At 41.0% G+C, this 27,708-nt stretch overlaps 2 protein-coding genes across 9 annotated transcripts; one reads left to right on the forward strand and one right to left on the reverse strand.

Annotated features, from left to right (window-relative positions):
• Positions 1-3,726: 3,726 nt before the first annotated feature.
• Positions 3,727-11,214, forward strand: sts (steroid sulfatase (microsomal), isozyme S). 8 transcript variants are annotated; one of them, XM_010890976.5, is made up of 11 exons: positions 3,748-3,828; positions 4,590-4,758; positions 5,045-5,166; positions 5,387-5,509; positions 6,199-6,365; positions 6,569-6,816; positions 7,123-7,259; positions 7,788-7,925; positions 8,578-8,737; positions 9,177-9,298; positions 9,866-11,187. In XM_010890976.5, the coding sequence occupies exons 2-11, from the start codon at positions 4,613-4,615 to the stop codon at positions 10,246-10,248; spliced, it is 1,746 nt and encodes a 581-aa protein (XP_010889278.3). In that variant the 5' UTR covers positions 3,748-3,828; positions 4,590-4,612; the 3' UTR covers positions 10,249-11,187. The 8 variants fall into 8 exon arrangements, with proteins under 8 accessions (XP_019898111.3, XP_019898114.3, XP_019898112.3 ...); XM_020042555.3 differs by having other exon boundaries at positions 3,743-3,828; positions 6,569-7,259; positions 9,214-9,298; positions 10,000-10,087; XM_020042553.3 differs by having other exon boundaries at positions 3,744-3,828; positions 6,569-7,259; positions 10,000-11,214.
• A 3,857-nt stretch (positions 11,215-15,071) lies between these two features.
• pnpla4 (patatin-like phospholipase domain containing 4) lies at positions 15,072-19,115 on the reverse strand. The gene is made up of 7 exons (XM_010890981.3): positions 19,030-19,115; positions 18,540-18,731; positions 18,358-18,452; positions 17,833-17,968; positions 17,504-17,569; positions 17,224-17,376; positions 15,072-16,951 (listed from the first exon to the last, which is right to left on the reverse strand). The coding sequence occupies exons 2-7, from the start codon at positions 18,723-18,725 to the stop codon at positions 16,820-16,822; spliced, it is 768 nt and encodes a 255-aa protein (XP_010889283.1). The 5' UTR covers positions 18,726-18,731; positions 19,030-19,115; the 3' UTR covers positions 15,072-16,819.
• Between the last annotated feature and the right edge of the window lie 8,593 nt (positions 19,116-27,708).

Raw genomic sequence — 27,708 nt, forward strand, 5'->3', positions numbered from 1 at the left:
GATTGTGTCTTTGAAGGGGCCTTGAATAGGAAGAATAAGACAGACATTTAAGGGGCAATCTGTGGTTGCTTTATCCCCTTTCTGGATTTCAAGATTAATTATACGTACCCATTCATTCATGACAAATACAAATGGTAAATGCCCATGTGAGCTAAGTTTGCCTGTCCTACCCCATCATAACCCAAAATATATTACTTTTTTGTTTATCAAAGCAAATACAAATAACAAATATTGTTGCCACAAAAAAGGATCAACATCATTGAGAATCATTGATGATCATGGTCCTCGCATTCAGAGCAGTTGTATGGATTTTAATGTGCTCGTATCTCTCCTGACCCTCAGCTATTTCTTTTAACCAAAAAAATCCTTTGCTATTGTTTCAGCTGCTGAATGCTGCTTTAATGCTTCGCTACAGACTGCTAGGCAGTTTTGAGTGAGTTGGATCGAATCACTGCCAGTTATTAGTATTCTACTGGGGAGAAATAAACCACATGTAGTAATTTAATTATGTTTTGCTGCAGCTTGTTGGTAGTTTAATTAAATTCAAGTTCAGGTTTTGTTTACAGAAGTTGTTTCTTTTCTTGCCATCTAGTGTTTTAGTTAACCGTTATTACAATACTTATTAATTTAAAAAAGGAAAAAGAAAAAAGGAAACGAACTGCCGAATTTTAAGTGAAAAACATTGTTTTAGTTTTTAGTGGACAAAATTACACATTCTGTCAAAATACCACAGTAAAGTGATCGATGTTCCTTGGTTTGTTCTTCAGTGTGAAGTAATTGTAGCATGGCAAATTGACATTTCAAAGTATCTTTTCCAAAAGTGCTACATGCCTATCATGCGTACAGAGCCCATCTCAGCCTCCTGCTCTGTAATATATATCTTAGACAACAGATGACAGTATTTCTCCATAGGAGACCACACAGGGCAGAGGGGAGAGGGGTAAAGCATTGTGCTCTTCTAGGAATAGGCTGCAGATATACAGAAAAATGCAGCAGGTGAATTTAAAATAACTAAACAGATTTGTATAACAAACGCCTGTACAAAATTTGAAAGCCGGCATCACAAAAAAGCAAACGGCACACCACGCCATTCATTCAGACTCTAAATCTAAGCCGAAGCTAGGTTTTCATTAGATTATCTATAGCAACGGAAACATCTAATTGCCATTTTCCCAACTGCCAATGTCATATGATTGGAATATTTCCATGAAACCCAATTTAAGTGTTGGTGGAATTTCATTCTTTTTTTCCGAGCTGTGTGCTTCTCTGGAATACAGTGGAACATCAAAAGACTAATCAGCTTGCCAGCGTCAATACAAAAAGCTCCCCCTGAAGCTCTATACTTTGTCATGAGTGTTAAGACTCTAGGGATGCTCATCTGCAACCATGCATACTAGTTAACACTGCTGAGGGGATAGACATTACAGACTGAATAATTAATAATGATAGGCAAGTAAACAGCATGACATGTGAACATTCAATATGACTCACATTACCGTGTGGTCGTAATCCGGATTCAAGCTTCCTTTAATTAGAACTGGATTTAGAAGCAATGCAGTTATGTACATGAATCGAGAATCGATGTGATTCAGGAATGTTCCAGCCATTCTAATTGTACTGCCAATCATTTGAGCAGTGAGTTTGAATCATATGTGACCGGTCACCACAATTTCCTTTTTCAAAAGAACAGATACCTGGTTAATGCCTGTAGAGCAGTTTGGCTCATCCAATCACAAATCCCATTTCCAGACACCTGTGTAAAATAACCTGAGGCCTTTTTTTTCAGAATAAGGTAGATTCTGTAATCCTCCAGTTTGCTATGCAGGATCAAAAATCAAATTTATAATCACAGAAACCTAATGCTGTGTTTGAATAGGTCTCCATATTGCCACCTACTGGGAACGCATGTTACACGTTGTGTTTAGCCAAAAGGAAAGCTAGGTATTCAAAAAAGTGACAAAAGAAATAGTTTAGAACGAGCTGAATACTCTGATTCATCCGGGGTCAAATAACATCTGTTTTCAGAATTATTTTCAGTAAATATTAAACTACTTAATTAAAGTTACTTAATTAATGTTCCTATTATTTCTTTGAATTTGACATTGTTAGATAATGAAAGAAAAAAAAGATGTAGTGAATAAAAAAAAAAGACAAAGCGCCACACTGTCCCCAATCAACCACCAAATCATTACCCATATCTGGTGGTTCAGAATTTTGTTAAGCCTGTCAGGGACAATATCTTTCTCCCTTTGGATAGGGAAAACAATTACAATCTTCATCCCATATCCAGAGTATCAGACATTTTATTCAGATTAGCGTAATATATTAAAATTAAAAGGTCCCTGGCGATAAAGTTTATCCAGTCATAGACAATGGCTGGAGCCCCTAAGCACTTGCCATAGCCTCTTGCCTTCTGGGGATTCTCCATCAAAGCTGGTTGCAGTTTTGATTGCCATCTTAAGTACGGGTCCAATTGTCAAAAGCGGCCCCCCTGGCCCTTGATTTTGCTTAAGGGGACAAGAGTACAACTTCTCTCACTTGCAGGGTTGATATCACCCACAATTCAATGCAAACTCAAACACTGGTGGATGCAAAGTGTCACATTAAATCAACACTACTACATTTTTCTGTGAGTCTCTAACTTCTTTGTTCAGACTCCTAGTGAGGTGCGTAGCTGGTGAACTCCGTAGAGTTATCTAACTCTGATCATCCCTTTCACTTGCTTGAGTAAGCGCACTAGCAAGACCACTCAGATGTGACGATTTAAAATGTCATTCATGGGTTGAGCGTATACATTTTTGGGGTTGTGTACTTTGAGATTAGAGTCTAGGAACGGATAAAATCATGTAGTTCAAAGGTACATGCCTATACATGTCCAAGAGTGTCAAGGGAAAACAGCATTGGTTAGAAAATGAAAAGTGAATGATTTCACTGGAGGTCTAGAGACACAACTTTTTGCATCACAACAGAGATGCTATTGCAACAGTGCCATGCTATTGTGCGGCATATATTGAAAGCATGCGGCATCCGAAATGTAACGCAGACCAGTGCAACATTCCCAACGCATTATTTCGGACTGTTCCATTGACAATGAATGGCGTCCGTGGTAACGCCATGCATTTGACCGCAGTCGCATATACCGACATTTATTGCACGTTTCTCTGGCCTATAAAAAACAAATAACATGAACCAATCTCTCTTGCTTTCTCGCTCGCTAAGTAGACTGCGTACGTGCGCACGTGGTAGCTAGACGTTAAAGGTAGCCAACAAGCGGGCGGGCTGTTCTTGTGCGTAGCCCCCTATGAAAAGGAATTCTGCGGGCGCCACAATAGAGCATCTGACCAGTAACTGCAAAGTTGTTAGATTCAATCCCAGAGCCAACAAGGAGAAAAATAAATCTGCCAAGAGTGTTAACCCAAATTGCTCCCAGGTCGTAAGTGAAAATGAAATGTATTCTCTGTAAAAAAAAAAACTGTTTTATAAATAAATCACTATCGAAATTCACACGGGAATCCACTAAAATGTGCCAACAACAATGATAAAAAACAATAATCCCAACTGTAGAACCAACTGAAAACCACTAATGACGTATGTTAACTTTCTCTGTGCGGATGAGACCCGTTTTATAATCGTCTTTCTTCGTATTGGCTTGCACTTAAGCATCACGGGTCAACAAGATTAACATGTTGGTCTATATTGAAGAATACACCAACATGAGACTGCTTCATTCTGATTAGTCACCAAAATCCTGGTCACATGACATCTAACAACAAACGTAGTTCCTGTTTACAGCAAAAGCACTGGATCGTTGAAGAATGCATAACAAATGTAAGACTTTGAACAAATAGGTAACTAAGAGTGTTCTATTTATTCAACACCTATCTGATTCTTGGTATTTTGTAAATTGTTTTAATTTCATAGGAGCATTCATATTGAACTCAGAGGATATAGCTGCAGGCAGTAATGTGAATCAATAGTGGGACTTAAAACCTCGTTCTGAATGCGAGTTTTCTTAATTAGACTGGCTTATCAGTTGGTAACTATATGAGCCGGTGAATATTTCGGAACTAGTTTTTATCTTTTAAACTACCAGGATTTTAGGCCAAGCAAATAACTTTGCCCATTGTGCTAAGCTGGTTTTGCCAGTAAATATGAAGACGAATATATAGAGAGACAGCAGCTATAAGCGTATGTATGCCCTCTTATGTTTGGCCTTGTACCTTAGAAAAGTTGTGCTATTGATTACTGAGCATTGAAGTGAGCAAATGCAAACACAGTAGCTAAATAGTGAAGAAACGCATAGCTTGATTCAGTGATCATCCCGGCTATCATATCATTCTCTGTTTACTATGGAACAGATGGGAATCCAAGCCTATAGACACTGCTGTGTATTGGGTTTCTATACTGCATCGATCTCAGCCATGAAGACTGACCCTCAGTGTGCTTAACAAATGGCATGCTATTCCCTGGTGCACTACCGTGGGCGTTATTTGACCCGATCAAAATTAGTACGCTGTAGTGTGCCATTTGGGAGGCAATGTAGTCGCAATTGTGCTCTAACTATATCGCCTCTGTTTGTCTTTCTCCAGTGTTTCCTTAAAAAAAAAAAAAAATGAAGTCCCAGTGCAGTTGTCTGGTTCTTCTGCTTTTGAATGTGTGCAATGCTGTGAAGAATGAAAAAAGGCCTAACTTTCTTCTGATAATGGTTGATGACTTGGGGATTGGAGACTTAGGTTGCTATGGGAACACAACTCTGCGGTAAAATTTATATGTAGCTATTATTATTATTATCATCATATTTTTTAAGTATGGAGTGTGTCACTCTTGATTAACTTGTCATTGTCCTTATTTCTATAACGCCAAGGGCACTGTAAATGTTTATCCTTGGATGAATAATACAGTTCTCTGCATTTCTTTCGTCAATGGATTTTATTCTAAGAAATGACTTGTTTCTGTGTTTAACATTAAAGTGTGACTGAAGCGCTGTGTTCTAAATAATCTGCCAGTTTTCAGGTGGGACTGTGTTGTGATGTTGTGTCTGTAGGACCCCTAACATTGACAGGCTGGCCAAGGAGGGCGTGAGGCTAACTCAGCACATAGCCGCTGCCCCACTCTGCACTCCAAGCCGAGCCGCCTTTCTGACAGGCCGATACCCAATACGATCCGGTGAGTCGAGGCGGCAGCGAAAGCAGTAATGACACGAGCTCTGTATTTGGCTTGAACTTCCTGGGGTGTTTGACACAGAGCTTTGCCTGTTAGGGTTATTTGATTTTAGATCACTAGTGTGTGTTGGTGTTACACAGTAATATAATTGTTTTGTTAACTTAGTTACCTTCAATGCACTCGTTTGATTTTGGTTTGTGATCCAGTGTTTTGTCTTGAACAGGTATGGCCAGTTTTGGAAAGGTGGGAGTGTATATCACATCTGCTGCCTCTGGCAGACTTCCCAGTGAAGAAGTCACCTTTGCCAAAGTTGCCAAACAGCAGGGCTACCAGACTGCCCTCATAGGTCAGCCGAAGTTGTCTTCTGTGTCTGTCTTTGATACGATGTGCGTCAAGGGTAGAACACTTTGAACCGGGGGGGTTTCAGCAGCTCTCTCTAAATATGACCTAACTCATACCCAGGAAACCAGGTGAGTGAATAGTTAGCAGATAAAAACAAGAAACCAAGTGTTTTGACCCTCCAGGAATTACGTTTCCAACCCTTGATGTATTTAATTAACAACTTGATCTATAACCTATATATTATCAGTATGAGTTTATATCAATACTTTCCACTCCATGTGGGAGGAACAAGCAGAAGCGACCAAGGTTTTTATTTTTTATTATGCCTTTTTTCACTGATAATAGCACAGTACTTTTCATTCTCTAATTTGCAAAAATGTATGGTTGTCGAGGCAACAGAATAGACACATTTGTAGGACATTTAGGATTGTTGTTGTCCTTTGATGTGCAACCTGCTCACAGGCTTTTTAGTAACCCGAGATGAAAATGTAGCCTTGAATTTCATAATTGGGATCATCTACCTTTTATCTCCACTGTAGAAAATACACTTCCTTCAATTTTCTTTCAAAACCGTTGTTCTTTGAAGACGCCTCCATTTTCCCATTAATATAGCATGGAGTCAACCTTCTCATCACTGTAGTCAAGTTGCCACTTTATTTTGTCCATTGTCCCCCCCCCCCCACACCCCCACAGGAAAATGGCACCTCGGTCTAAACTGTGAGCGGAGCGACGACTACTGCCACCATCCTAGTGCTCACGGCTTTGACCACTTCTACGGTATCACCTTGACCAACTTGCGTGACTGCCAGCGGGGCCACGGCTCTGTATTTTTCAATGTTCTGGCACACCTACCCTTAAAGGTGACGGGGGCCAGGGATTTTCAGTAACCTACAGTATTGTATGCAGTTGTAGTATGTAGCCTGGTTTAACATGTGACGCAGGTCTTCTACGACTTGCTAACTCCGTCGCTGTAATGAGGGATTAGCAGTTGGCCGGGTGGCAGTCTGGCTGTCCGCTTCTTCCATATGCTTGTTATCATCAACTCAACTCTCTGCCCTGCAAGACCCTGGGAGTGGGTGTGGCCACCGTGACTCTCCTGCACGCGAGGGGTGTGGTCACTGTTCGGCGGAGGCTGGCGCTGAGTCTGGCGGCGTCGGTTGGTGCAGCGGCAGCCGTCTTTGGTCTGTTCATTGTCACGTTCCCCTTCTTCAACTGCTTCCTGATGAGGAACCGGGAGGTGGTCGAGCAGCCGTACGTCTCCGAGAACCTTACCCAGAGAATGACGGATGAAGCAGTCGAGTTTCTGGCAAAGTGCGTGTTGAGTTTTTATTTTGTATTGAGACGGAATGGGAGACAACCTTTCGTGAACACCAGTGAGAATTGTTTGATTGTTAGTGACTGTTTGTCAGAGATGGGTTTAAATCTAACCACAGCTCTGTTTACAAGCTTGAGACGGTGCCGTAATTGCACAGTCACTGTCATTCAGTGTATTGAAAGCACTACACAAGACACCTGCACACATGTAGGTTCTCACTGTTGCCTTCTACTCCCATCACTCTCTTCTATCCAAGCAGTACACTTGTTAACGCCAGTAATGATTAGCACTGTGTCTGACAGGAACTCTGCGAGACCTTTCCTGATGTTCTTCTCCTTCATCCAAGTGCACACGGCCATGTTTGCGTCTCCAGCCTTCCAGGGGACCAGTCAGCATGGAGTTTTTGGAGACGCGGTCCACGAAGTAGACTGGAGTGTCGGTAGGAGGGTATTTTTACTCCCCTATTGTTCAATGGCCCTTTTCATGTCCTGAAGGTTTAGCGGTTGGAACTGTTGAAATGTCAACCCAAATACCACGGATGTACGGGAAGCAGGATAACCCACCGGATGTATTCATGAAATGCCCAGGCTCTGGGGGTTGAAGCCTAATGGCTGGGCAGGGGACGCTTGGGGGGCTAGATGGAATGAGGCCAACAATCTGATGACTGTCTCATCCATGAAACATCTGATCTCAATGCAGATTTTTCTGCATGAACAGTGGACTTTTTTTTTTTACGGCGGAAAACTGCAGAAATATACTAGTCATATTTTCCGATTTTACTCAGCTCTGCCCACCTCCTCACCTATGTTCTGCCCACTCAAATTCCTCCCACTGGAAACAGCAGCGTGTGGGCACTCTAGGTTTTGTTATAAAAAAAAAAACCAGTTTGAAGGGTTAGATAGTTTAAGATGTACATAATTTTCTTCCATCGTTCTTCGTTGTCCTGTTTGAAAACGTCGCCTCCTAGGTCAGCTCATGCGGGCCTTGGACCGATTAAACCTGAGAGAGAACACGCTGGTTTACCTAACATCAGATCAAGGGGCACACCTTGAGGAGATCTCGATCCGTGGTGAGGTGCACAGGGGCTCAAATGGCATTTACAAAGGTAGTTCCTATTCATTCATTATTATTATTATTATTATTATTTATCAAACATCTGTTGTGATGTTCATTATCACATCCTCTAAGCACTTCAAAGATTTGTAGTTTGTGACGAGGGGAGGTACAGCGGGCCTGGTCAAGTGTTTACAAAACTATTGTCTTCAACTACTTTCTTTTATTCTATTAAATAGTTATTATAAATAGGAATGAAAATACACAACTTGGAAGCGAAGGTGCAAACATCCTTTATTTGACCCCACAGGGAGGGAACTGTGGATTGGCAAACACGCTCAGGGATGTTCGTCTCACTAAGCTACACAATGTCTGAGTCACAACTGTCACTATTTTGCCAACATTTGTATGAATGATGTGTCTTATTGTAGATATCTGGCAGTCGCAGTATAACACAGATTAGCCCAAGGGGGTCGGGGGTGCCTCATTTACTGAAGACGATATGTTTACATCTGCCTTGTTGGCATGTGTTGTGGTGTAGTAGGTTATATTAATTTAATAAGCATGCAAATGAGAAGTCAGAGCCAGTCAATGTGTGCAACAGATTTATAGATATTAAGTAACTCCGCTTCCCTTCTCTCATGCGTGAGTACCGACGGGGAAGTTTGCAGGAAAGGTTCTGCTACTGGTTCTGGCTCTATCAGCAGGGAAATCCACCAACTGGGAGGGAGGGATCCGAGTTCCCGGACTGCTCCGTTGGACTGGCACGTTACCAGAAGGGAAGGTCACTGATGAACCCATTAGCAACATGGATGTCTTCCCCACTGTGGTGAAGCTAACTGGCGGGATGGTGCCAGTGGACCGGTGGGCAAGACGGAAATTTGTGTATCCGTTAATGTACTGTCAGTTTGCTGTGGTCTGTAGGGTTTTGTTTGCTCGAGAAATGTTATTTATACGCATGAGGCGACAGCACTAAGTCTATTTAGCGTGCTCTTCTGTCAGTCAGAACTATAGCATTCGAAATCTAGGTCACCATAGAAACGACGTGCACTCTGTTCCCTGAATTAAACCCTAACGAGAAACCGTGTATTCGTAATAGGTGTCACCAGAGGCCTGTTAGGAGAAATCTTGGCTAATGAAAAAACAAAAAACAAAAAAAGGAATCAGGCTGATCTAAATCTCAGATCAAAGGTTTTTTAAGAGTCTTTGAGGCCTCTGCCTACACAGTGGATCATTCCTCCAGTGTTTCTGCGTCACTGAGAACATTTCTTCTGTTGTGTTTGTTTGTGTCTTCTATTCCTAGAGTTATAGATGGTCATGACCTCATGCCCTTGTTGCAGGGGGAGGTTGAGAGGTCAGAACATGAGTTTCTCTTCCATTACTGTAACGCCTACCTCAATGCTGTAAGATGGCATCCTCCAAACAGTAAGTCAATATTTCCAATTTAATAGTTGTTTGTATGTACGTATGTATGTGTATATATAAATACATATGTAAAAGTTCAATTTGAGTGGTCTCTCAATTTGAAACCTTCTGTTCCTCACTCAAAACCTTCCTTTTCTACTTTTTTGGAAAGGAAAGAAAAAGGTGCAGTGGTCTCTTAATTTTTTCCAAAGCTGTATTTTGTATGTATGTATATGTACATATATGGTTTAAAATATATGGTTTAAAAATATATACAGTGGGGAGAACAAGTATTTGAAACACTGCCGATTTTGCAGGTTTTCCTACTTAAAAAGCATGCAAATTAATTATAAAAAAATCATACAATGTGATTTTCTGGATTTTTGTTTTAGATTCCGTCACTCACAGTTGAAGAGTAGCTATGATAAAAATGACAGACTTCTACATGCGTTGTAAGTGGGAAAACCTGCAAAATCGGCTGTGTATCAAATACTTGTTCTCCCCACTGTATATAAATATAAATATATATATATTTTGTATCAATACCATCATTGATACCACTGTGGTGGTTGTAATTGAATCATTCAGGTAATTTAACATGGAAGGCGTTCTTCTTCACTCCGAATTTCTACCCTGAGAACGGGACAGCCTGCATGCACACACACACCTGTTTCTGCACTGGATCCTATGTGACCCACCATGACCCTCCCTTGCTCTTCGAGCTCTCCAGGGACCCCTCAGAGACCAGACCCCTGACCCCGGACGCGGAGCCCGCTTTCCACACCGTCCTGGAGCAGATACGGGCTGCTTCGGCACGCCACGTGGAATCAATCATTCCTGTCCAGGACCAGCTCGCCTTGACCCACGTTCTGTGGAAGCCCTGGCTGCAGCCATGCTGTTCAGCCTGGTCCCAGCTCTGTAGGTGCGAGAGAGACAGCCAGCGGAGCCCTGCAGGCTCTCCACACGACTAGAACATCGTCATGCAGCGCCGTCCATCTAGGCAATATGCATGCGTTTCCTGGGGTTCCTGTGACCTGTGCCCTCGCTCGTTAAAATATGTCATTTTCTTTTCACATTAGCGTTCAAGTCCTCTAGCCGGCGCTTTTATCCAAAGCCACATACTGGAGTTATTAGAGTTAAGTGGTGACCGCTCCAAGCTCTGACAGCCGGGCTACAGTACCTTCCTGGTACACTGGTATTCAAATATGTTCCTCGAAGCCACTCCATCTTTTCATTTCAACCCACTAATCAGGGACTTATTCAGACCTGGGACACCAGGTGGGTGCAATTAATGATGAGGTAGAACAGAAGGCTAAATCCCTGATTAGTGGGTTGTAATGGAAACATGGAGTGGAACTGGCTTCAAGGGCCAGATTAAAAAAATAAAATAATTAAAACAAAAGCGTTGTCCAAGCGGTTCCTTTCTAGGAAAGTCATTTCAATGTGTTATATTTGCTCGCTCCTTATTAAGGTCGATGCAGCCATTTCAAAGCACTTAGTGACAAACCTAGTCACAAGTAGCACTATGAGTCATGAATTTGATTGTTGATGCGATTCCTCACATACACTAAAGTTGTTGAGGAGGATACTCGCACATTGTTTGGAAAATCTGAGCGATTCAGTTCACTTGTTTGGTAATTTGTAACACGGCCATAACCCTGTTTAACCCTGTTTGTACAGATGATCATCCCTTCATTACTGTTCATAATGTGATGTCTACAGTGGCAGCATAACAAGCATCTGCTAAATGAAAATCCATGTTAAGATGTACAGTGGATTGAAAGAAATATTCCCTTCCTTTAAAATTATTCGTATTTTGTTGATTTACAAAATACTCCTTCCTTTCACATACTGTGTTAACATCATCTGAAAGGTCGCTCTGTGATATATTGTATTTAAAGATTAGGGAGCTTTTATTGTCTCAAAGAAGGGTACTGATTGGTGGATGGTTAACAGTAATATATCAGACATTAAATATCTCAAAGCATTGTCAAGTTCATTAATGTGGATGGAGACACAACAGATACACGTTTGTTCTTCGTAACTGAGCTGCAGGACTAAAAGGAAACTTTAAGGATGTCACTTACTGCAGATTTTAAAACAAAAGTTTTCAATTGTGATGACAGAACTGAGGATGGACCAACCACGTCGGAGTGACTAAAATGATATCCGCAACGAGTGAAAAACAAAAGGTGGAAGTGAATACAAATGTATTTTTTAAATATTGACACATGCTATTAATGTATCTACATAAGCCTACAGAAATAGCATATCAAATGAATACACGTCTTGGCCAAAGCTTTACATTTTCAGACGCTGAGAAATAAACCTTTTGGCAGGACAAAAACCAAGACGAGGAAATCTACACTGGATTGGCCAAGTTACAGGTTTGACATAAATCTGTTTTAAAATGTATTGCAAGACCTAAAAAATGCTGTCTAGCTATGATCCCTAAGACTTTGACAGGGCTTGAAGTATTTTGCAAAGAATACATTGAAAATATCTAGGTGCACAAAGATTTTAGTGACTAAAAGATTTAATTGCTCCCAAAGCTGTTTATAACATACTGGCTCAAGCAGGTGAATTCTTATCTAATCAAAGTATGTTTGTTTTATTTTTCTGTGATATTTTAAAACAGTGTATATTATGTCTACTTAGCAAACATTTTGTTGTTCAACCAATCAATACCAATCAATGTAATGCAACAAAATGTCAAAAAGCCCAAGGGGGTGAATACTTGTGCAATCCACTGTACAGCAGCTATATCTAAAGCCAGCATTCATCAATGGGAACAGCCAGGCAGGGTCCCAGATTCAGTTCATCCCCCTGTGGTCAGAGCCAGCAGCAGATCTCCATCATCCAGGCTAGCTTTAAGCTTAGCCCTTCATTTAATCTCAGGCTTCAGTAACATTTGGTTAAAATGTTATCTTAATCTTATTCTCCCTTTAACTTTACATCCAGCAGTCTGTTTGTCACAGATTGCTATTAGCCAATTTCAGAATATTAAGTAGTACTCTCCATTCCTCTGTATGGTCATTTATTTGATGGATGCTGATTCCCAAACACTGACTACGTGTTTCATTTTATACCATGCGTTAATTTGTTTCAACACTTCATTTACTTTTTGACATTTCTGTAATGTAAAAGAATAATGATCTGATGTCTTGTGTTTAAAACAGCAAATACAGCGCTACTGTAGCAAAATCACCTTATCACCACCACATAACTATAGTTACTAACCCCATATCACCACAGAACTAGAGTTACTAACCCCAGACTGCCACCACAGAACTATAGTTACTAACCTCAAACAGCCACGACAGAACTATAGTAACTTACCCCATGTCACCACAGAACTAGTTACCAACCCCAGCCTGCCACCATAGAACTATAGTTACTAACCCCATATCACCACAGAACTAGAGTTATTAATCCCATATCACCACAGAACTACGGTCACTAACCCTAAACCACCACAGAAATACAGTTACTAACCCCATATCACCATAGAACTAGAGTTACTAACCCTATATCACCATCGAACTACAGTTACTAACCCCATATCACCACAGAACTAGAGTTACTAACCGTATATCACCACAGAACTACAGTTACTAACCCCATATCACCACCACAGAACTACAGTTACTAACCCCATATCACCACACCACCAAAGAACTACAGTTACTAACCCCATATCACCACACCACCAAAGAACTACAGTTACTAACCCCATATCACCACACCACCAAAGAACTACAGTTACTAACCCCATATCACCACACCACCAAAGAACTACAGTTACTAACCCCATATCACCACACCACCAAAGAACTACAGTTACTAACCCCATATCACCACACCACCATAGAACTACAGTTACTAACCCTATATCATCACCGCACACCACAGTCACAATCACCACAAACCCACCACAGAACTACAGTCACTAGGTACTATAAACTCAGTGCCTGATCAGTACTGGATGCATCCACAGCAGACAGTTTGGCAGTGACAGAAGCCAGCTGTTAATCTCATCTCTAAACTGCGTGGGGGATGCTTTCCAAATGCCACCTTACATCCTTCATAGTGCACTTTATTTTTACCCGGACGCTTAACCGTGCCCTACATCGTATTGGGTGTAGGGTGTCATTTGGGAATTAGCTGCTGTGCTGGCCTGCCCACTGGTCCATTGCATACAGCCCCGGCCCTCCACTCCCAGACACCAGCTGAGTGGAGTGCAGCACAGAGCCGCTTGGACAGGCCTGCCCATGCACATGTGCACCTCAGAGATAAAGAATCCCATATGGCACCTCGTTCCCTATTTAGTCCACTGTAATTGACCAGGGCCCGTATACGTTTCTGGTCAGAAGTGGTGCACTGTGGGAAATGGCAAGATTTTTATAGCACAACGGCTAGGTCTGGTAGGAACTACTGTATGATAATCATAGTGCTTAATTGTGCAATGTAAAGCTGCTCATGGACTTTGAATGACCTTTCCCATCGAATAATATCTACATAAATAGAATGAGTGCTATCTTAATATGAAGCCTTACAGCCCCAAAGGTTTCAACTGGAATATACAGCATTTGCTGTTTGGGTTTTTTTTTTATGGGAGATTGTACACACAAAGGTGGACACGTAGCCAGCAGGAAAACAATGTGTTGTAAGAATGAGTTTTTCAGTTGGGATTTCTCCTGTCGAATAGCTTTGGTTTGTCTGGAGACTGACACGTGTCCTTCATCCTGATATCGTCCGTTCCAACATATAACATCTGATCCCAATCAAATCCCGTTTCTATCTACAACTGTCTACACTTGTCGGAGCAGGTGGTCACAATCCAGAATTTGTACAAGACCAGGACAAGGAACACGTCAGCTTCAGGAATAATGGGGCAAGCGAGAGGAGGAAGCCTAAACAATGTAAAACCATATGCCAAAGAATACCTTCCCCCTGGGTGTAAACTGCAGTAAATTAGGACTGTTGACTATAATGGGGCTCATTAATAGGAACAGCAGGGAAGGCTGGATAGCGGCAGAAAAACACAACGGGTACTTAAAGTCCCCATGCAGTCTTTTTCATTTAATTTTTAAATCAGCACTTTATGTCTAATAATGCTCTGTGTGTGCTTATTTTGCCAACTCCAAAATGATCCTCTGTGGCCATCTGTCTGATCATGTGGGCAGTAGGAAACACATCTAAAGATGTTTACACACACCTTGATTGGGTGAAATGATGAACGTTTTTACGCACACATACCTGATTGGGTGAAATTAAGGTCTAAGAACAGTCATATGCAGCTGGCCAAAAATACCGTCCCACCAAAGCAGGCTGAAGTTCCTGAAGAGTTTCTGAAAGAGCTCTTACACAGAAAATACATTATTGTCATTTTCCACATTTGAAGATGTTATTTTGATCAAATGGTCTAAGATATGTTTTAAAGAAGAACACCGGGTATTTAGGATGTTTATGTTTAATTCTGAGCTTGTTCAGGGATCTAACTAAACTGTAAGATGCATGGGTGCCCACAAGAGAGGTTTGATATGATTGCCTGCATAAAAAAGTTGACATATTCATTATGAACATTTCTGGAGCCAAAGCTCTGCTTCAAGTGTGAAATGCCAATTTTGTTTTTCATTTTATTTAATACCCACCAAAAAGACAAGTAAAAGACAAACAATGCTTATAAAATAAAAACATGTAAAAATAGAGCAGTGGTTTGGAAACCCAAAAGGGTTTATATAAAACACACTAGATAGATATAATGGATGTATTTGTAGATGCATAATTACCTTTTAATATAATTAGAGGGAGTGTTGCACATTTATTTAGTTTGACAAGTAATTATTTGAAAGATATATATACCGACACAGAAACCACCAATCTTTCTGATGACATAACTTGGAAGTATGAAGTAAATCTTTCCAATTTAGTGTTAATTCAACTAAATGTCCTCAGAATCAACTTGACAATTTGACAATTAATCAGTAATCAGTAATGTACATCAGAAAAAAGACTTAATGAGATGTTGTCAGACAACCATGTTTGACAATCAGAAATGGTACTTTGAGCATGTACATTATTTTATATTCATGTATGGAGTTTAACTTGATTAGTTTATGAATTGATGCAACTAATAATGTAAACAGGTAATTAGCAAATATTGAGATGATGTAGATTAATAAAATGTAACTAACAAATGTGAAAACAAAATATGGGTTATACATGATATGTTATATGCATCGATAAGCCCTTAACTTGAGCTTGTGAGTGGAGTGGAGATGGGCGGGGGGTTTGTAGGTATAAAAAAAACTTTAATGTAGTGATTCTTTTTTTAGTATTCCTTTGTATTTAATTCCTTCGGTTATTTCATATTCCACTCATTTTTTATTTCCTTAATTGTTTTTGGCAGATGGGAATGTTGTTGTCTCTGGACTGAACCCTTCAGCAAAAATTGGTCTGTGAGAATACGGGGCCACGCCTATATTGGCTTCATTGATAAATAAATAAAAATTCTTATTTCAGAAATTCCTACTGGTATCACTGGCAAAAGGGAAGGAAAAGAAAAGAAAAGAAAAGACAGAAGACTGCAGCACAGTCAATGATATAGATCAAGGACAAGAAAGGTCCAAATATCAAAAACCCTGTGGCACAAGATACCACGTCTCTGAAAGATGCATTACCATTTGCCAGTACAAACTGTTCTCCATAATATACAAACACGTTATTACATTCATATTATTCATCTTATGTCTTTTTCGGACGACTGTACTATTACCAGTCACATCGGCTGAGAACGTTGTGATTGTAATTAAGCCCTGTCGTGTAATAATATTATATTTGCAAATACATATCAGCAATACCCCCTGAAGATCCGGAGCTTACCTGAGGGAGGTGTGTGCGTGTGTGTGTGCGTGTGTGTGTGCGTGTGTGAGTTCAACCACCAGAAAATGATCCTGAACACAGCACATTTCTCAAGTCAATACCCGAGGACCGGAGGAAGTCAAATGGTTTCTCAGGAGCAGAGAAGATCGTGCTGCGTTCTAACAGCCATTTCTATGGTAACACATCAAAGGGGCACTCCATTCTTGTCCCTGAGGAGCTGAAGGACCTCGGCTAGGTTACGTGACGCTGCTGCATGTTATGTACTTCTGAGAAGTAGCCTGCTGATTTCCGCTCCTCCTGCCACCATTTGCTAAGGAGTAATGGATGGCTGCTGAAAATTGATGGTGAGGCATGTTCAAACAAGACTGATTTCAATCAAGGAATTCCATCTAGGCCTAGCTATCCCAAATGAGAGAGATTGAAAAGCATATGCAGTTGGCTGTTATTTCCATGTCTTTCCAGATTGTAGAGTTGAAGGTATGGTCTTTTTATGGGTAATGTGTAAAGAGCAAATCATAAACTTGACAAGCTCATTATTTAATGGTTTATTTTTTTAAAACCATCTATTCCATTTAAAAAAATATATAATAACTGTAATGTTTTTTAAATGTAGAAACACAATGGAAAATAAAAAGTTCTAGGTACTGAAATATAAGCCTACTGAATCCAGTTTTCTTTCTTCAGAAATGTCATTGCATCTTCATGGCCCTCTTCACAGTACTGGAGCATCCTTGCCTCTGGGGGAGGAAATAAGGACTGGTTCAACCTAACGATGTTCTCCTTGGAAAGCTGAGGGACAAAAAAAACAAATAAATAAATAAAACCTGTCAACCATCACTTCCACAACACCGAAACCAATTTCATCCTATCAAAAAACCAAAAAAAAAAAAAAAAATGTCCAGCTTGTAAAATACCGTTCCTCATGGCCAACGATGCGAAATGACACGGAAAAACCGAACCAAGACAGGAACAGGCCCTCTGTTCACCGAAACAGGTCGCTGAATATGCGTGTTTTCTGCATTCCTGTGGATATACCATCCAACCGTGTTAATGATGCCTACCATGACGCCCATGTTGGCCAGTCGGAGGTGGAGGTTCAACAGTCCTCTGTGTTTTGGGCAGATGTCTTGGTGACCAGCGAATGGTGACACTGTGACTGTACGCCCCTCCGGCAGCACAGGGAGGCCGTCCGTAAAGCCCCCGTCAATCCATTTCTGTAAGACGCGTGTAACGTGCGTTACAGTTTGTTGGTTGACGTCGGGTTATAGGAAAACACTAAGCGACGGTAAGCGCTCAACGGAAATCATTCACAAGGCTTGCCTTTTGCAAAGCAGCTATTACCTTGCCTTTCCATTCCACTGGTTTGATTCCAGCATAGACAGGCACAAAACTACTGGCCAGGAGTACCTTCATAATTGACAGAACAAAGCATTGTCATTATGTCAGACCACATACTAAAATATGTAGAAAAGTCATTTGTGAATATTACTTCACCCAGACATAAGGCTAGATACCAACTTCTCTGGACTTACTGAAATACCAACAACAGACCATCAGGAAAAAACAATGGCCAGGATTCTTATTTAAAATGGCTTCGACCGCCTTGTGTTAACGCCAAAGTCTGTGGTAAAACACTTCACTGTAATCTGCTCATGCTCGTTGCAGGCTACCTTTATGAGGTCCTCCCTAGAGGCAAAGTGTGACACAATGCTGTTCTTGCCGCTTTTCGAATGTGTTATAGAGATGTGAAGGCGGTCTCCTGCTATGCTGTGGGCATTGCTGGGCAGAAACTCCTCGATGCCATCCCTGAGGAGGACAAAGGGACAGATGCTTGCTTGTCATGTTTTTAATTAATTTAACAACTCTGTACAGCCCTGTAATAAAACATGCAATCTGCTGGCTGTGTTACACATGTACTTAATGAAGAAACAAGCGCAGCCATTGTTCAGTTCTACGGCCTAGTTTTCAGTTTTACTCCCACACATGCTACATTTCATTATAAAGGTGAATGAAAGAACAGTGACACAATCATCAGACTTAGCTTGATGAAATTTTTTCTTGGTAAGCCATTCTAATTACGTTTGTCATTGATGCTGACTACCCCTTTTATGTTTGCAGAAGCGCAAAGTCCCCCTTGAACCCAAAGCTAGCTGTTGCATTAACACTAAAACAAATATATTTTCCTGCATGTGTACCTGAGTGTAAGCATGAAGTCATATCCAGGTGTTACAGCACCTAGCCTCTGGCTTCTGACATCTTTGGCAAATCTCAAGGTAAATTCTTTGACTCTCTATTAGGAAAATACAAAAGGTATCAACAAGCAGCGAGCCCAAATATATTTTATTTTATGAGTATTAAATAAGAGTTTTTGTCTTACCTCTAGCTTCTCTGGAGCAGTGACTACCATTGCCGCCACCAGAGCTCCAGCAGATGCCCCGGCACATGCTCTGAGGGAGCCCAGAAGCTTGTCTCCGTGCCTCAGAATGGCTCCACAAGCGCCCAGCTGGTAGATGCCCAGGAATCCGCAAGCCGCAAACGACAGGTTCACTGCTTGCACTGACATCCTGTCCTTAATACGATGACATCAGCATTGCGTTTGTACAGTAACTTTATGGGCGAATTGCTGTATGTATAAACCCTAATCATGAACATAGTATCAATGTGAGAATGTGCAGCTAAACGTGGAATGCGGCAATAGTAAATCTGTAATAGGGAGGAGGGCCAACAGTAATAGGCCTGAATCAATAAATGTGGTTTATTCATGAATAAAAAAAGAGGCACAATAGAATGACACTGCTGTTACAATGCTACACTCTAATTACACAAGTCGCATTCAAAGGCTACACGCGTAGTAAAAGCTTCCTTACCGTTTAGGGACAAGAGTTGTCAACTTGAACTGCTTATTCTGCACTTGGGTCGATTCATTTTTATGACGACACGCGGCATCCAGTGCTTAAGTTCCGGGTTGTCTGTGGCTTTTCAAAATAATAGCTCGGACTATGCACAGCTCAAAATGTATAGGATACAATTGACAACGTTTTGTATATTAGCATACTTACATAAGCCTGGTTTCGATGTTTTTTAAATATTGTGAAATATATTGTACAAATTACTCTGTAGGACTACTAGCCTAATTCAGTATTCTACTGAATCTAACGGAAGTAGGACTACTAGTCACAGAGTTTTGAAACCCTCTTTGTAAAATGTTAGAGCACTTCCAGCGACTACAAGCGTTGATTGAGTTCCCGCTTCCCATGTAATGTGTAGGGTACTGCATTCTCAAAATGTGCTTTTGAACCTACTACGATCCTAAACTCTTTAATCAGACTGTTGGGCACTCCCTATGCAGCCTATTTATTTTTCATTTTCTGCAAGGCTTTTTTTTAACAGTGGGAATCAGCGGAAGACGCTAAAGTGGAAGGGCAGGTGAAGTATGGGAGCCGACAATGTGCATGGATCAGGGACCAAAAAGCTAATGTGTTTTGTTTACAGTTTTGACCGTTTTTAAGACGGTGTTGTGATGATGTTGTGGCAGTGGAATCTAGTGGAATCACTGCAGGTACCTGTCCCACTGTATTAGAATGAAAGACACAACTATTATGCACACTTTCACAAATTACAGTGATGAGCCGTCAAACGACTTGGAGATGAACTGCTGTGTGATTAGTCTTTTCAGCCCATGGCTCTTTGCTGCTATGACAAGTCATTTTCTATTTTAAAGAATGAAGCCGTTGTGCCCCTTTAGACAGATGAGGCCTGTGTGTTTTAATTGTCGTGTCACAGAGTTCGCTTGTGCCTTGACTAGATTGCAGCTTGATCGCTCAACATCCTGAGCGTGCCAGACAGGATCCTGGAGAAGGCAGAACACATGGGCCCAATAAATCGTCCGTACTGTCTGCTGCGCCGACAATGACGCCGACGTGCAAGAGCCTCCGCTTCGTGCGGCGCTAGGGAAGGTAGTGGGGGGGGGGGGGGGCTTGGAAGGCCTCAGTTGAAACTGAAGCATACCACTATTAACTAATTACTGTAAAACTCACGAATGATGATAACGAGTCCACATCCTCATGTAACGCAGTATTTTTTAATAAGTTAATTAATTCTTATAGAAAGCTCAGTTCAACACACCCCCCCACCCCCCGAGGGTCTATCCACCTACGAAACCATATAATGTAGTCACTCCATTAATAAGCCAGTTGTATAGGCACACTTATATTATTAGTTAGAGCTGGATAGCCTCTGTCTGTATCTCTACATACGCCTTAGACACAGTCCCTGGAGTGCAATTCTTCCTTTGCAACCACTTCAGACAGTCAGCATTTATTTCCCAAGGCCCCAGAACACCAGAACAATAGGGATTCTCCCCAGTCTCGCGCACAGTCCTGCTTACTGGCGTGTCAGCACAAATTTCTTGCTCCTTTAGTCTTGATTATGGTTATGTACTGTATAATGTGGATTAGACAGTTTACGCTCTCTGTAGAAAAACACTACCGCTCCATAGAATTGCTCATAAGGAGTGTGTGTGTTTGTGTGCACATGGCGGATGACAGACTGTTTAAATAATGAAGGGGCGATAATGTAGTAGTGAGGGTGAAGTGGCTAGATGTTGATAACATGAATAAGGTGGGTGTACATGTGTATTTATTGTCATGGTTTTCAATACAGGATGGAGGGAGTCGGCTCTGAAATAGTCAGTAGCCCATTTCACAGCCCTCTCCCCTCTTTGTCTTCATCTGAAAACCAATCCCGTAGTCTTATTGTTTCTTACCCCCACTGTACATTCTCCTTATGAGACTACATGTATTTTGAAGAAGACCCTCTTAATTTTAGACCAGTGTCTGATACTAAGGTGATGTACAGACTGGTTATGACAGTGTATAATATGATGACTGTTGGACGTTCCAAATGATAGCTAATAATAATGAGATTAAATATGACCATTAATCAACAAGTTGTGAGTGTAAATTGAATTGCATATGATCTTGAATATATATGGAGAAGTGTTGTTGGCTGTGTATAGCCACTTGGAAATCAACACGTTTTAATGTGGGACTATGAGAGTGAAACTGATGTATTCCTTCGCACCTTTTCTCATCACTCTTTACTGTACTTTTTTTTATTTCAATATCATTCCCAAGGACAAAACGGGAGAAATTAAGAAGTCCAATTTCAGATATCAAGCTTACGGATAGCGGAAATTGTTATAATTAAGATAATAAGCTACTCATCAAAATAATTAAGTTGAAGCAAGGAAAAAGATGTCAGAGCATTCTCCTTCGTCCTCCTCTCTGCGGTAAAACGGAAGGCTGGATGATGCTGAGACTGAAACCGGGCTGTGTCCTAAACGACACCCAGCTGCTTACAGTCCCAAGTACCTCACAACACAGTGTGCTTAGGGGAGAGGTCACAGTTTGGGACACAGCCCAGAGGTAATTAGAAGTTTTCAGGGCTTGTGCTTACAGATAAAGTCAGTAGCTTTTTTTTGTGTGGAGTGAAGGAGGCAGGAGTGAGGGATGGATGGAGAGAAGGACAGGGGGAGAGGGCATTATTTCTCTCTCTCAGCCAGGCCACTGCTCATGAGTATAACTGCCACTGCAAAGACAGAGCAAGGTCATGTTGATAAAATAAATCTGCTAAAAGATCAAATAGTTCCTGTAGATCGAAGGGGAAATGCGATTCATGGGCTGTGGTGAGGAGAAGAGAAATCAAAGAGGGGGATTGAAAGAGGAGTGGAGGCCAGAACAAGAGGCAGACTTAGAGAAAAGACAATTAGCTAAGACAGGTTGAGAATAAAAGGCCTCTTCAGAATGCCTTTGTCTGCATTGTGTTGGAAGGGTATTGAATGTGTTTGTGATTTCAATTTCAATGTAACCGACCGGACTTACTAAATAAGTGGACTTACTAAAATTGCTTTGTCATAATTTGAGTTGACATTTTTTTTCAGCGACTAGAGCTACATAATGTGTCGGACGACAGGAAATACGATGTAGAATAACATCAATGTCACTGTATATTCAGTTGTAGACCAAGCAGGAGTGAAGATAATTACTTTATTGGCAATAAACTTGCAGAGAACAGGAGTTTGTTTCTGTACTCACAGGCCCCAGCACAAATCAAAAGCATTACACCTCATCAGTGTTACACGTGGCTTCAACATCCCCCCAAACTAAAGGTGAGAAAAGGTTGAAAGTTGTTACTTTGCTGCGAATGGAAAGCGGCATAACGCCAGATGACTCAGTTAATAATGGACAAAGCACACAAAGTGTCTCTGTCAATATTGTTTAGGTATGCTGTTACAGAAGCACAGCCTTGTTGACACAGTGGCCTAACAGTTGGAAATCTCAGAACATGACAGAGATCTCACTGTTCTTTTCCAAGATAAAATGCTATTTAAGGGTGCTAAAATTGGATATCCTTCTGAAAGGGGAGAGCGGGGTGTAATTGTGATTCTGAGAACGGATGCTTGGCTGGGAGAAGTGGTCCATATCACATTTAGGCCGGGGCCAAATTGAAAAGCAGTCACTCTCTGGAATGGGATAAACGTTTCAGGAAATAGAAAGACAATGGAAGAAAGGAATTATTTAAGAAAGCGATCAATTAAGAAACAAAGAATGACAGAATTAACGACAGAGAGTTAGAAACAAGAAAGTAAGTAAGGAAGTAAGAAGTAAAACGTTACTGTTTCTCACTGTCATGGAATACTTAGAGGTCTTACCAATAATACACATCTAACCACATTAATGCTAAATCAAGTATATCATTGTCACGCTCCCGTTTGGTTCAAACCATTAAACCATAGTGAACCCTAATGCATAATACCCTTTTACCATAATTTTAACCTCTTTACGTTGTGGGGCAGAGTTGTCAGGATTTACTACATTTATGGGGGACTTTTGGTCCCTACATGTACAGTAAAGTAATGGTCACACAAACTCAGTAATGCTAACATGCTGCATTCTGTTCCTAAAAGGAACATGTTATAACTGCATCATGTTGGCATTGACCTTTGGTCAACTCGAGTGTTTTGAGATTTGTTGGTTATATTTGCTCTGCTTTCACTCATTGGCTGTTAAAGTATATTGCTGTTCATGAGGAATTCACCAACGATTTGATTGTATCTTTTTAAGTTGCAGAGTGTTTGGTGTCTACAAAAACAGTATAGTGGATGACATGTCGTTCAGTGAAAGGCACGTTAGGTAACAATAACTCAGATTTATACTTAAATCGTTAGATGCTGAAACTGGTCTCTATGGGAACATATGGGATCTTGAGAAACTAGACAAAAAAAACTATTTGTAAAATGCATAATGTAGCGTATTATTTATTGAATAGGTTTATTAGAATTGTTTTTTGGCATATCCTTTTGAAGGTAAATTCGTGAACATCTAATAGAATACAGCTGAATTATGCATAACTCAAACCTCAGGTCTTGTTACAAGTATCTGTCCTCAATGTGATATTTAGCCTAATCAAATATTAATATTTTCTTGTATAAAAAAAATGAAAAAGACTATTTGAAAATTCTGAAGATACAGGATTTTGGCATCTGAAGTTCTGTGATGTAAATAGGTTGTGACAGTTTGTTGTTTAAATATCTTTGTAGTTGAGGCTCAGTAACAGTGTTAAAGTCCGTGGGTGCATTCATTACTCATTCTTAAGAATTGTCCAAGACCACGTGTCCTGACTAGCAAAAACAATAAGACCTCTAATTTATCCATACAAGTCTATCATCAGTTGGCTGTGATTTTATCATGTCATTATGCAGGTCATGTTATATTTGTGCTAGCCGTACCCATCTTTTACTGTTTCGCAGAATCTTACGAACCAGGCGATATAAGTCATTACAGTAAATACATTGCCTGAATGCTGCATTTGTGGTCTTATTGTGGAGGTGGGGTGCCCTTGCAAGACAAATATCAAACTGTTTGTGACACAAACACGTGGTATACATCAACCGACAGAAGAGAGATGTAGCCAAATCCACCCAGAGTCACCATTGGCAGTAGGCGCTACAAACCCACAAGTAACGCCATTTGAATCAAGAGTCTCTGCAACACGTGAATGTGTTTAGTTTTGCTGTAAGAAGTCAAGCTTATCAACCAAAAGCTAAGCTAAGGAGTCAGTGGAAAAGCCCTCATCAGGTGCTAAAAAATAATAAAAATATGGTTTGTATTTTATATTCAGTAAATTGTCTAGAACCTAGGAGGTTGGTTTTGCATTTTTTGGATATAAAATAGGCAAAGCAGTAAATAACTAACGAAAACTGAATTTTACAGCATTTTAATGGAAAACTTATTTGAATGTGCTTTTATACACATTCATTGTCATATTAAATAATTTTCTGTACTTTTTGGGGGAAATAGGTCCCACAACTCGATATCAAAATACAAAATGATCAATGCAAAATACACCTTAAAACCATTGCATATGTTAACAAAATGTAGGGCCTTGGCATATATACCTATAGTACACAAGCTAGTGTGCCTTGGCATATATACCTATAGTACACAAGCTTTCGATCTGCAGCACTTTGAACCCTCCACACTGACTTGTTCAAGACACAGTAAGGGATTTGATTTACCACACTTAAGCATATTTACAATTTTAATGGAGCGCCTTACTGTTTAACTTAATGCTTTTAGATTACGATGTCAATTACACAGCTGTCTCATTTTGTCTTTTGATGTCTTTCTATTTATACTTTGCATGGGCACATTAAGGACAAGCTTATCCTTTCTGGGTCCTCGCTTTAGCATAGCTTGTAATCCCATTGTTGTGTGCGTGTGTGTGTCTGTGTTTGTGTGTGCGTATATATACAGTACATGTGTGGTTTGTTTCTCTGCCCACTTTTCCCATTTCCGCAATACAGGATTAGCCCCAGTGTAGGGGACATGCTCACATAATAGGTTTAAGATTACTTTCTTAGATCTGAATCTGATCAAATGAGCATTATTCGTCCATTTAATCTATTTTAAAGAAAACAAGAACATTCTACTGAGGTAAACAACAAACACCTCGTAGATAAGAACCACAACTCAGAACATCTTTGTCCTTCAGTTTAGAATGTCATCGCCAACCGTACTGTAGAATTCAATTATATACAGAAGAGTTGCACTAATCAGATAACTCATTGTGTTCTAGCTACACCCCTCTAGCAACATCCTCTGGCAACGCCTCATCTCAAACAGCATCGTCGTTTGCCAACTCATTAAAGTTCATATCAAGTTTATAACTTTGCTTCTAAGCATTTACTGAAACAGGGGAGATTAATGGTAGGAGCCTTGGACTATGACGACACGGTTATGACAAATCCAAACCATTCTTAATTAAATTATACATTAATATTGATAATGATAACCATTCACTTCCAAGCCCAATTCCCACGCTTAATGCACATTAGGCAGAGAGAAAAAAACACAAACATCGTTTAGCATAAGCAACCTTTAGCAACAGCGCAACTGTCAGATCCACTTTTTTTATGGCTCTGCCAAGTGAGATCAAACGCTGTGCAGAGGGCATGTTTTATTAAAATGATTGCCGCCGGTGAGGCCGTTCTTGTCTCTGAAAGGTTTGACCAGCTACATTTGTCTTGAGGTCATATTAAAGCAGCATGTTAACAAGGCTTTTATCTGGGACTCTCAATTGAGCTGAGCATAGTCCCTGAGTCCCAAATGGGACCCCTGTTCACTACATAGTTCACTGCTTTTGACTCGAGTCACACGGGTCCCCTACTGCGTGTCTGGGCTGCCGCTCCTTCATTCTTATGCTCCAACCACGCTGGACCTCCCATGACTGCGTCACATCCGCCACCTGACTTTGTGTCAAACGAAAATATTTGACTAAAGCAATGGTCGTGTTCAATTCCACACTTCTTTTGAGTCGCCCATTTATCTGCGACCATGAATCCAAGCGGAATTACTGAAAATAGGCGTTTTTGTCAAATGGCGCTCTTACCTCCTCCTGGCAAAGAGGCATGTGTGTCTGTACGTATGTCTGTCTGTGTGTGTTTGTGTGGATGGCGTGTTGGTTTGTGTGTGGGTGTGTCACTGAGTGCGTTAGTGTGTGCGCACGTGTGTCTGTGTTTCCTGTGAAATGTCCTCTGATAGATTGGAGAGAGGCTCTTGACGTGGGAGTGTAGATAGAGTCAGTACCAATCTCTACCAGGTGGGGGAGCACTGGTTCTGTCTGCGGTACTGTGTGTGTTTGGTATTGGTGCAGTTTTTTTTTAATATGCACCTCCCCTACTATATATAACCCCAAAGAACCTTGGACTGCTCTGAAATAAATGTGCTTTGCTCCCTTCAACTTGTGTAATATAATCACTTATGTGAGAGATGCTATCTATCTGGGCTCTTAGGGTGATTTCACAGCGAACGTAAAACATTCCCCAAATCTCAGTTTGTGATCTCTCTCTCTCGCTGACAGAATACCTTGCTAGTGTTTTATAAAGGAAATGGCTTCATTAAGACTCTGGGTTTTAGACACTGGTTGCTAGCTTCCTCCAACCACTTACTCTGACATGGTGTTCGATCATTCACTTGGTTCTTTTGACAAATCAAATTTAAATATTGCATTCTGATGATTCCTTTGGCATGGCATTCACTACTTTTGAACACAAGAAGCAGTTTATAACCCATGGTCCCAATGTACGTTCACACGTTGGCCAAAGGTGCCTGTCCTAAATGGTAGCCTTTCATTATATCCAGTTGGTCATTACTCTTGACCTGGGCCAATTGTTCTAGCTATACTGACTGTGGTAACATTTGAGACATGGCCAGAGTCCCTGGGGCTTCTATCTATGCTAACGTATCTAGCGTGCTAACGCGGTTGGGAGTTAATCCAGCCTCCACAGGACGGCAATTGTATATACCTCTGGTCAGTTGGAATTAAGTGATTCGGGAAAAAGGCAAAGCTGTACGCAGCAAAGGGGAAGGGGGGGACTTGGAGAGGGGGAGTATGGGAGAGACAGGGATAGAGACAGAGTGGGGAAGAGAGAGGAAGTGGGAGAGGGGGGAGGAATGGAATTAAACGAATGGTATTATCATTAGGTTCTGCAATAGACCACATTTTCATGAGCTGGTTACTGTGTCCTCATCATGTTGAGGTGTTTTTAAGCCCATTCACAGCCAGTATGGACTATATATGGACATTGTTACGCCATGCCAATGAAGTACTTTTAACTGGATCGAGAGAGAGAGATGGAAAGAGAGAAATAGAGAGAGAGAGATTGGGAGAGAAATGTCGCTGAATACAGTATCAGTCAAAAGTTTGGACGAGTAAGTACAGTAGGTCTGGCCTTCCGTTCACCTTAAGCAGTACGGCATGAAGGGATGAGGGTCATGACCAACATGTCACAACTACAAGCTGATCTTAAGCGGGACGCCACGTTCTGCTACAACCGCACACTCTACAACCTATACATGTTCTGTTATGGTCTTCCATTGATGGCCCTAGAGGGGGGGGGGGCAAGCAAAGGAAGCCCCTGTCAACCTTCTAGCTGCGATCGTGTGTGGCGCGCTTGCTGATCGGAAGTTTCTCATCACAGGTGT

This window comes from Esox lucius, chromosome 22, assembly GCF_011004845.1.
Source record: "Esox lucius isolate fEsoLuc1 chromosome 22, fEsoLuc1.pri, whole genome shotgun sequence".
NCBI lineage: Eukaryota > Metazoa > Chordata > Actinopteri > Esociformes > Esocidae > Esox > Esox lucius.

Bases quoted from the DNA above. Each gene is read 5' to 3' on its own strand.
- sts (XM_020042551.3), top strand. From the start codon at position 4,613: ATGAAGTCCCAGTGCAGTTGTCTGGTTCTTCTGCTTTTGAATGTGTGC. The intron at 7,926-8,577 runs GTAGTTCCTATT...TGGCTCTATCAG, and splicing joins CTCAAATGGCATTTACAAAG to CAGGGAAATCCACCAACTGG. The intron at 8,738-9,176 runs GTGGGCAAGACG...TTCTATTCCTAG, and splicing joins GGGATGGTGCCAGTGGACCG to AGTTATAGATGGTCATGACC.
- pnpla4 (XM_010890981.3), bottom strand. From the start codon at position 18,725: ATGTCAGTGCAAGCAGTGAACCTGTCGTTTGCGGCTTGCGGATTCCTG. The intron at 18,453-18,539 runs GTAAGACAAAAA...TTTTCCTAATAG, and splicing joins CTGCTCCAGAGAAGCTAGAG to AGAGTCAAAGAATTTACCTT. The intron at 16,952-17,223 runs GTAGGCATCATT...TTTGTCCCTCAG, and splicing joins TGGCCAACATGGGCGTCATG to CTTTCCAAGGAGAACATCGT.